Here is a 10,777-nt window from a genome sequence, read left to right as displayed (position 1 = left end):
GAGGGCTTGTAAGTAAGCATTTCACTGTAAGGTCTACACCTGTTGTATTCGGCGCATGTGACAAATACAATTTGATTTGCACAGCAATAGTTAAATAGGATAGACCTTTTACTAGAACACAGTATATATACTGAACAAAAATATAAATGCAACATGCAACAGTTTCAACAATTTTATTGAGTTACAGTTCATATAAGGATATCAGTCAATTGAAATAAATAAATGAGGCTCTAATCTATGGATTGCACATGACTGGGCAGGGGTGCAGTCATGGGCGGGCATTATATTTTTTTATTTAACCAGGCAAGTCAGTAAACAACAAATTCTTATTTACAATGACGGCCTACCCCGTCCAAACCCGGACGATGCTGGGCCAATTATGCACCACCCTATGGGACTCCCAATCACGGCCGGATGTGATGCAGCCTGGATTCAAACCAGGTACTGCAGTGACACCTCTTGCACTGAGATGCAGTGTCTTAGACCACTGCGCCACTCGAGAGCCAATTGGCATAGGCCCACCCACTTGGGAGCAAGGCCCACCCACTGTGGAGTAAGTTTTTCCCCACAAAAGGGCTTTATTACAGACAGAAATACTCCTCAATTTCATCAGCTGTCCGGATTTCTGGTCTCAGATGATGCCACAGTTGAAGAAGCCGGATGTGGGGGTCCTGGGCTTGCGTGGTTACACGTGGTTGCGGTTGTGAGGCCGGTTGGACGTACTACCAAATTCTCTAAAGGCGGCTTATGGTACAGAAAGGAACATTTAATGGCAACAGCTCTGATGGACATTCCTGCAGTCAACATGCCAATTGCCCGCTCCCTCAAAACTCTGTGGCATTGTGTTGTGTGACAAAACTGCACATTTTATAATGGTATTTTATTGTCCCCAGCACAAGGTGCACCTGTGTAATGACCATGCTGTTTAATCAGCTTCTTGATATGCCACACCTGTCAGGTGGACGGATTATCTTGGCAAAGGAGAAATGTTCACTAACAGGGATGTAAACAAATTTGTACACAAAATTTGAGAGAAATAATATTTTTCTGCATTTGGAAAAATTCTGGAATATTCTATTTCAGGTATTGAAACATGTGGCCAACACTTTACATCAGTGGAGGCTGCTGAGGGGAGGATGGCTCATAATAATGCCTGGAACAGAGTGAATGATACCATTCCACAGATTCCGATCCAGCCATTAACTGTTCTGTTCTCTCCAATATATATACACTCTGGGCTCCGACATTGCTTGTCCTAATATATCTTTAATTCTTAATTCCATTCTTTAACTTTTTAGAACCTTGTGTATTGTTGGATATTACTGCACTGTTGGAGCTAGGAATACAAGCATTTTGCTACATCCGCAACATCTGCTAAATGTATTTTTTATTTAACATTTAACTAGGCGAGTCAGTTAAGAACAAATTCTTATTTACAATGACGGCCTACCCTGACGGCCAAACCCTAACCCGGACGACGCTGGGCCAATTGTGCGCAGCCCTATGGGACTCCCAATCACGGCCGGTTGTGATACAGCCTGGAATTGAACCAGTGTCTGTAGTGATGCCTCTATCACTGAGATGCAGTGCCTTAGACTGCTGCACTCGATGAACAGGATGCAGTAACATACAGTACACAGGAGGCCAGGCCTCTGTATTTTGTCTGTGTGTGTGTCTCTGTATCCTTCTGTCTGTCTCTCACGCTCTCTCTGTCTGTCTCTCTTTCTCTCTCTCCGATTCTCTCTTTGGTGCCAGCTGTCTGCCACACGTGAACAGGGAGAGATGGGAATGAGAGAGGGAGCGGCCCAAGGACACCCTGATAACAAAGAGGAGTGTGCAAAACCATACTCTTTCTCTCTTTTTCCTCTCTCTTTCCTCAAACATAAAATTGTACTGAATCACAAGTGCATACAATCATATTCACTCTGTAGTTTATGTTTTTACATCATCAAATTTTGTGTGCAAGGCTTGGTTCTAAGTAGTTAATTTCACCAGGCTAATGGAGTTTGTTGGTGTAATTACCAGAGAGTAGCCTAGATAGAAGACAGTCATTCACCACATCAGTTCCTTGTTAGCTCAAACTCCCTCCAGTGGCTAAACAAGATACAGTACATTCTCCCCTGGAGGACTTGGCACAATGGAATTGAAAAGATATGTAGCATACCTCAGGGGATTTAATCCATTCAATATCACAGGAAGTATTTTTTCCACATATTTATGCAATCCCAGGTATCATGTTATATGTTCCTGCTGGTCTGGACATATTCTCATGTGAAAGATGTAATAGTGCAATACCTGTGTTATTCTACTCCCATAACTCAAAGCATGCACAAAGACCTATTTATGACAGACAGTTGCCTTTAAAGCATGCACAAAGACCTATTTATGACAGATACAGTTGTCTTCTTTAATGATGAGAGGGGGTCATGTCAGATTGTGATTAGGGAGCTGAGGTCACCAGGGTCCTCTTCACTTTCATCTGGGGTACTGTACTATAGATATAATCTGGTTAAAAAACAGTGTTCAATCTGGTTTAACAAAGCTACTATAGACATGCCCCTAAACATGTAGCTAGTTGAGGTCACCAGGTCTTTTTCACTGTGGTGTACTTATACCTTAGAGACCTGCCCCTAAAATGTGAAACTCAACCCTTCTCATGTTCCTCTCAGTGACGTTTAAGGTAGAAATGAAATCTCAAGGGTTCAGTTGTCACAAAGAAAACAAGGCAAAAACAACATAGATCGACAAAACAATGTAATGCTTCACAAAACTGTTTTTCTCCCTTTCCGAGATTTGGTCGGGTGTGGAGCTGGAGGGCAGGGACAGCTTCCTCCTCTCAGAGTTTGGAAATCAGGGCATCAGGCCAGCATGAGAAAACATTTAGAAGAGAGAGAAGATTTTGAGGGGAAAAGAGTGAAAGAAAGGGAAGTTCACAATAATGTCTCTTTTCCCCAATGTCTCAACCTGTAGAGACACCTGACACTACTGAGTGAGTAAAAGCATAACCCTGTGATGGCAGCAAGGAATAAAAAAGCAGATAGTAGCAGAAGGTTGAGTGTGAGAGGAATGTGCAGAGACAAATAGGACACAAACGTTTCTTTGTCACAACAGACAGAGACACAGAGGAGGGACAGTCACAGGGCACAGCACACAGTCATCTCTGCCTGTCATTGTAAAATAGGGGTAGGCTGGGTAGGCTGTCATTGTAAAATAAGAATTTGTTCTTATTAACTGACTTGCCTAGTTAAATAAAGTTACAATTATTTGATAATGATGTTAGTTCTGTGTGTGTTATAGACCATAGTTACAATGATGCCTGTATTGAACCAGTTATATTTAGCATCTAACAATAGATAACAGTTATTTGTCATTTCAAATAAGGCTTTGCTAAAAACTCGCAGCTATAGTTACACTGGTGAGGTGCCTGTGTTGAACCAGTTATATTTAGCATCTAATAATAGATAACAGTTATTTGTCATTTCAAATACGACTCTGCTAAAAACTCGCAGCCTCCCTTCCTTACATTTCAACATGTGAAATATTTTTTTTTTAATCAGCCTTATATGCACTTGCACATGCAAGCCACTAGTGGTCGCTCGGCTTACGGTCAATTATCTTTGGTCCACTTGATGACGGGGCACGCTTAAGTGCTCTTCCAGCGATACTTAGAAAGGAGTAGGATACTCTACTGAAGCAACTGGTCCTCCCTTGAGATGCGGCTTTCGACCGAGGCCACTACGGTAGCTCGAGTAAATAAAGAACGGTTGTCTTACGTGGGCACAGGTTGAGGGCTTGTTCTAACTTTAAATTGTAAAAGGAATGGCTAGTTATTTTAGTAGCAACCGACTGGGTTATAACGTTAGCTATCTAAGTTTGTGTGTTGCTGTAGCTACCATTAGCTAACTGGTGAGAGGTGAGTTTGCAATGCTGTTTGTTATGTCTCGTGCCTTGACTGTCATCCACGTTTGGTTACTGGTTTGTAATTAGCTCCCGGGCTAACTAGCAGTCAGCTGATTTAACTAGCTAGCTAGTGGCAGATTAGCCTAGGCAGCCGGTAGTGGCTAAGCTAGTACAGTAGCGGATGCAAGCGAGACGTTATCTCACTCTTCACATGTTTGTTGTCAATTCTAGCCTCTTCGCTCCAGGATACCTGTACACACAGCTCCTGGAGCAGAGGCTATGCCAATTCTAGTTTTGGGGCACGATGACGTCAATTCCAAACATGGCCAGAGAACTGTGCATGTAACGTCAATGAGCTAGCTAGCTAATGAACGTTTTATTAGGCTAAAAACAAACATGTTATTCTTGCCTAGCTATACGGCATCAACTTTGCTGAAGTTGCATTGTATGATGCCACTTGTTGCATCCCCGACATTTTCTAGCTTTAGTATGCATAATCAACTAACTTAGCTAGCATGCATTTGCTAACATTTCATCCTTCACTGTGTGTGTGTGTGTGTGTGTGTGTGTGTGTGTGTGGATTTGAATGACGTCTGCTGCACGTGGGCAGGTAGCTAGGTAGGAAGATAGTTACACAGATTGAGTGACACATTCCAAACCAGTTTGTAGGATTAATGACCAGTAATTTGTCATGCATGTGTATGGAATTTAACTTTTGTGACAGCTGTTTTCTCATCTTTTGTGGACATGCAAGCAAAGAGTTCCCTAGTCTCACTACATCAACTACCAACCAATTGTCATGAAAAATATCATAAATCATGCAATCATGCAAAGCATGCAGTGCTTTAACATCCATCAAACACTGATTTGCATCCTGCCATCTGATTTCCTGACATCCATCCTCTCAACTTCTTTACAGTGATCTGCTGTGTTAACTTCATGCTGCTTGTGTGATAAGTATCACCCCATTACATCTCAACCTCCTGCATGACTCCCCCATAATCATCTGGCCCTCAGTCCAACTGCATGTGCCCTCCTCTTGCCTGAACTGAGTGGTCCTCCACTAAACTGCATGCGCTCTCTCTCCTCTGAACTGAGTGGGTCTCCCCTCGGTGCGCCTGCTTTTCTGTGAGTGCTTCACTGACTATGGGGAAGGACAGGGGGGGTAATGCTATGGTTCTGTCATCGAAGAGGCCGTGCCACGGGTGGGGGGACCACGGTCGCGACCTGGAAAAGCTGCGTTCGGCCCTGGAGGCAGAGAAGTGCCGTAACCATCAGACTCACCAGAGGTTCTCTCTGGAGCTGCGTCGGCTCCGCGAGGAGGCTGAGAGGGAGCATCAGCAGGCCCTGTGGGAGCTGACGGCCAGGCACGAGCGACAGAAGGCCCTGGAACTCCAGCGACTACAGGAGGTGCTGAGGAGGGAGCAGGCAGCTGAGGTGAGACACCTGCTGAGATACAAAGGACAGGAGTTAAAGGCGGTAGGCACCGGGCTGGAGAGGGAAGCTGCTATCAGGCAGGCCAGGGAACTGCAGCGCCGGTTGACTGAGGAGGCCAACACAACCATCACCAAGTCTGTGTGGAAGAGCAGGGGGGAGAACATAGACAGAGAGCCTGGTTGTGTCTGCAGCGGTGCCAGCTACCGTAAGCTGGAGCAGCTGCTGGTGAAGCTGCAGGTTACAGATAGAGATGGAGAGCAGGCTGTGTTCCTCCAGCATCTCAGACAGGAGCTGGACCTGGAGAAGGACCTCTGCCACCTGCTTGAAGTCCACGGACATGGACGACGACTAAGGACCAGGGAGGTGAAGGAAAGGAACCAGAGCTCCTCCAGGGCTCTCAAAACCAGGCACAGGTCTAAGAGCTGTGTCCATCTCCTCAGCAGCACCACCCAGGACCAGGAAGACCACTCCCATCGCAGTGGGCCTCCACCACTGGCCCGCTCCAGGTCCCTTTCCCAGAGTTCCAAGAGTCCCTCATCCCCTCCACCCAAGAAGAGAACCAGGAGCGAGCATATGAACGTGGCTTCAGGAAGGAACCTCAGTGCAGCTGCCCGCTGCTCCTCTCCCCTGGCTGGGGACACCTGTCGAAGCACCAGACCCCCTCTGACCACATCCTCACCCCATGCAGGCTGGGACCTCCAGTCTAAGTCGCCTGGGTCAGACAAGTCCTCGCCCTCCAAATACTCTGACAAAGACAACATGGAAGACAACATGGAGGTAAGCTGCTTCATATTTGCATTTTTTTCACCCCTCTTCCCTTTGACTATAGGTTGATGAGGTGATTTGAGGTCACCTTTCTGGTCTCATTATAGCAAATGCCATGGCTTCTCACTTTCTAGTGTGCACATGCATTGATTTTGATGTAATGTGTTTCTGATTTGTTATTCAAGTCATTTGGGCTTATGCTTTAATGCCAGCACAGGCTTTAAAAATGCAACCTTGCATGTTTTTATTTTGCTCAATGAGCGTGTAAGATATGCAGCATAAAGCAAAAGCAATCCTTATAGTCATCGTCTTCGAAGGAGATCAGATAAAAGCTCAAAGAAATTGGATTAGGTCTGCTGTTCATAAACACCTGAGTTGTTCCATGTAATTTCAGCAATCCATGACACACACCATCACATATTGTTCTGAAATTGTTTGTGTAGTTAGAAACAGATAACATTAGCATTCCTGCAGCATTATTTTGTTAGCTTAATTTCTCAGATAAAATTAAATTAATTGATTGCGCTGAAATTGGCTCTTTTTGACTTATAAGATTCAATATAGTACCCAACATCCAATTTTAGGCCAAATTTCTTCCTACCATTGTGTAAGACATAAGGAATCCAATAAAATTGTCAAAAGCCACCCACGGACCCCACACCCCACGCCAATCCTACCCCAACGAGGTATACAGTATGAGTTCACCATGTCTGACAAGTAGTATGGAGCTGCAGCTTGGAGTATTGTGTAACTTGTGATGCAGATACACAGGGAATACGCTTCCCCTATATGCATTTAACAGTGGAACATTTTTATAATTGCAGGAAATTAGCTTTGAAACTGCAATTGGTCTCTTAGCCCCATGATACCATTTGTAGAATTGCAGGAAATTAACTTTAAAAAAAAGCTACATTTTGTCTCTGCGCATTTTGTCTTCCACCCGCTAACATTGCCAAAACATTTTTTTAGGGGAAACATTGGTTGAGGTTTTTTCTCCCATTCAGGGAAATTAGTCACTTGCATTATTTACCATAAGTTAGTGTGAAAGGACCAGGTTTTGCCCACTAGATGTTACTGTCACACATTTTTTTCTTCCATTTATTAAATGGATCACAACATTTCCTTTGCAACTTTGGGTAGAAAACCAATAGCTTTGGCTCAAGATGAAAGTAAATTGTGTGGTCAAGCCAGTCCACCGTGAATGCAATTAATTTTGTCCTTCTCTTAGCAACCTAATGCTTCAAACCAATAGTCCAAAAATGGCAGCTCTCTGAGAGTGCTGTCCCTATGGTGCAATTCTCATATGAAGACTTTTCCTACAAGCCTAAAACTTTGATGTAATGGGCTAGTGATAAGGGATTTATGTTTAAATGTAATGATTAAATCATTCTACCCTGAAACTTAACTATTAGTGATTATTAGTTATGTAGCATGTATAATGAATGATTAAAGTACTAAACGTAAGTCCCATAAGGTTTAGTAGAGACCTGTGATGAAGAGAAATGTATGTGTGTGCCTAAGAGAATACCGAGAACAATGAAGACTGTTTGGCTCGACCTGGCTAGAACTGAGAAACCTATAATAGGACAGGGAGTACTCCTCAAGGTTCCTCTAATTTTGGGGGAATGGAACGGACAGCGCTGGGTAGTGATTAACAGTGGTGAGAACTCCGGGGAGGGATACAACTCACCTACTGTTCGTGTGTATGTATGTGTGTAGGATATCTACTGTTTGTGTGGAGGTATGTGCGTAAGTAGGGAGTGAGCAAAATAAATTAACTGTATGAACCTTTTGAACCCTTTGCCTAATTATTCTTAACCCAGTGTCTTACAAACCTTGGGGATTAGTCAAAGCTTATTGATTGTTAGTTATCATTGAGATTGAAAATTCTCGTGACAGCTAGTGGCTAAAATGTTGTGACAACTCTAATATAATACAATTATATTGCATTGCAGTCATAACAGTATTTGAAAACGTCTATGTAGTGTGATTAGTGACGTTTACCATTAAACCCAACCCAATAACATTACAAAACACTGTACATTGTGTGTGTTTGGGACTTGTACCATTGAAGACCATTAGAACTGCTGTAGCCTAGTGGTTTGCTTGTTTACCAGGAATGGTCTAACTAATCCAGAACTGTTTTGAAGGGAATAAGCTACTCACAAAGGGGACATTTCCTGGACAGAGATTAAGCCTAAGAGAAGGACAAACTGAATAGCTTTCATGGAGGACTGGCTTGAATTGTGAGGATGACCACACAATTGTATTTTATCATGAGCAAAAGCTATCGTCTTTGCAACTTTGGGTAGAAAACCAATGTTGTGATCCATTTAATAAACACAAGAGCAGCAAAATGTATAAAAGGTTGTGGCAGTTGCAGGAACAGCGGTATCTAGTGGGCAAAACATGTTACTTTAACACTCTTGCGGTAAGTAATGCAAGCGGCTTCAATAGCTAATTTCTCTGAAAAAACCCCCCCGATTCACAGTGAATATATTACAAAGGATGACGAAGCAATACTAATAAAAAGAACTGATACTGGTTGTTGGGGTGGGATTGGTAGGGGTGTGGGGTGTCCGTGGGTGGCTTTTGATTGTTTCAGTAGTTCCTCATGTTTTACTCATTGCAAGGAAGAATGGTCTAAATTTGATGTTCAGTACTATATTGAATATATGAATCCCTTAAATTTAAAATGGCCAATTTGGGTGCAATCAATTGGCTTAATTTCTTAGAGATCAAAATAATGTTTCAGGAATGCAAATCTTATCTGTTTAACTACAGACACGATTTCAGCACAATCTGAGATGGTATGTAGCAGTCCTCTTTCTTGTGCTTTTTTTAAGTGGAATGGCCCACTTCAAAGTTATGGGGTTTGTTTGTTGTCTTGCAAAGAAATGAAACGCCTGACTGAACAGAATACTTTTCTGCTAAGACCTTACATGGTCAGATCTTTTAGGTAATAAGTGTAGATTTTTGGCATGATTGGTTGGAGGTGAACCTTGGCCCCAGTGTGAGAACCTGCTCCGGAGTGCTCAGGACTTCATCAAGGATCTTTCTGTACTTTGCTCCGTTCATCTTTCCGTTGATCCTGACTACTCTCTCAGTCCCTGCTGCTGGAAAAACATCCCCACAGTATGATGCTGCCACCACCATACTTCACCATAGGGATGGTGCCAGGTTTCCATCCAGTCGTGATGCTTGGCATTCAGGCCAAATAGTTTAATTTTGGTTTCATCAGACCAGACCAGTTTCATGTTCTGAGAGTCCAAGCGGGCTATCATGTGCCTTTTACTGAGGAGTGGCTTCCATCTGGCCACTATCATGAAGGCATTGGTGGAGTGCTGCAGAGATGGTTGTCCTTCTGGAAAATTCTCCCATCTCCACAGAGGAACTCTGGAGCTCTGTCAGTGACCATCGGGTTCTTGGTCTCCTCCCTGACCAAGGCCCTTTTCTCTCGATTACTCAGTTTGGCCGGGCGGCCAGCTCTAGGAAGAGTCTTGGTGGTTCCAAATGTCTTCCATTTTAAGAATGATGGAGGCCACTGTGTTCTTGGGGACCAGCCTCATGGCTTGGTTTATGCACTGTCGACTGTGGGACCTTATATAGACAGGTGTGTGCCTTTCCAAATCATGTCCAATCAATTTAATTTACCACAGGTGGACTCCAAGTTGTAGAAACATCTGAAGGATGTTAAATGGAAATGGGATGCACCTGAGCTCAATTTTTAGTGTCATAGCAAAGGGTCTGAATATTTATGTAAATAAGGTATTTCCTGTTTTTATTTTTAATACATTTGCAAAAATTGCATCCTCCCTATACACCATAACTATCACTAAGTCAACATATACAGTACCAGTCAAAAGATTGGACACCCCTACTCATTCCAGGGTTTTCCTTTTATATTGACTATTTTCTACATTGTAGAATAATAGTGAAGACGTCAGCTATGAATTAACACGTATGGAATCATGTAGTAACCAAAAAGTGTTAAACAAATCAAAATATATTTTAGACTCTTCAAAGTAGCCACCATTTTCCTTGATGACAGCTTTGCACACTCTTAGCACTCTCAACCAGTTTAACCTGGAATGCTTCCTCAACAGTCTTGAAGGAGTTCCCACATATGCTGAGCACTTAATGGCTGGTTTTCCCCATCACACCTGCTCCTCCATGCTTCACGGTGGGAACCACACATGCGGAGATCATCCGTTCACCTACTCTGCATCTCACAAAGACACGGTGGTTGGAACCCAAAATCTCAAATTTGGACTCATCAGACCAAAGGACTGATTTCCACCGGTGCAATGTCTATTGCTCATGTTTCTTGGCCCAAGCAAGTATCTTCTTCTTATTGGTGTCCTTTAGTAGTGGTTTCTTTGCAGCAATTCGACCATGAAGGCCTGATTTCATGCAGTCTCCTCTGAACAGTTCATGTTGAGATGTGTCTGTTACTTGAACTCTGATGCATTTATTTGGGCTGCAATTTCTGAGGCTGGTAACTCTCTGATGAACTTATCCTCTGCAGCAGAGGTAACTCTTGATCTTTCTTTCCTATGTTGCTCCTCATTAGAGCCAGTTTCATTATAGTGCTTCAAATGTGCCTTATTGACCAACCTTTATGCCTTAAAGTAATGATAGACTGTAATTTCTCTTTACTTATTTGAGCTGTTCT

At 43.1% G+C, this 10,777-nt stretch overlaps 1 protein-coding gene across 4 annotated transcripts in view; it reads left to right on the top strand.

Moving 5' to 3' along the window:
• The first annotated feature begins 3,648 nt into the window (after positions 1–3,648).
• LOC115148432 (peripheral-type benzodiazepine receptor-associated protein 1) overlaps positions 3,649–10,777 on the top strand; it is a 178,548-nt gene continuing 171,419 nt past the window's right edge. For all 4 annotated transcript variants that reach the window (XM_029690321.1, XM_029690323.1, XM_029690322.1 and 1 more), the window contains exons 1-2: positions 3,649–3,913; positions 4,820–6,114. In XM_029690321.1, the coding sequence (XP_029546181.1) occupies positions 5,047–6,114 (1,068 nt within the window). In that variant the 5' untranslated portion in view covers positions 3,649–3,913; positions 4,820–5,046. The remainder of the gene's footprint in view (positions 3,914–4,819; positions 6,115–10,777) is intronic.

The sequence above is a fragment of the Salmo trutta genome, chromosome 15 (genome assembly GCF_901001165.1).
Source record: "Salmo trutta chromosome 15, fSalTru1.1, whole genome shotgun sequence".
Lineage (NCBI taxonomy): Eukaryota > Metazoa > Chordata > Actinopteri > Salmoniformes > Salmonidae > Salmo > Salmo trutta.
This window is presented reverse-complemented; position numbering and strand designations above follow the sequence as displayed.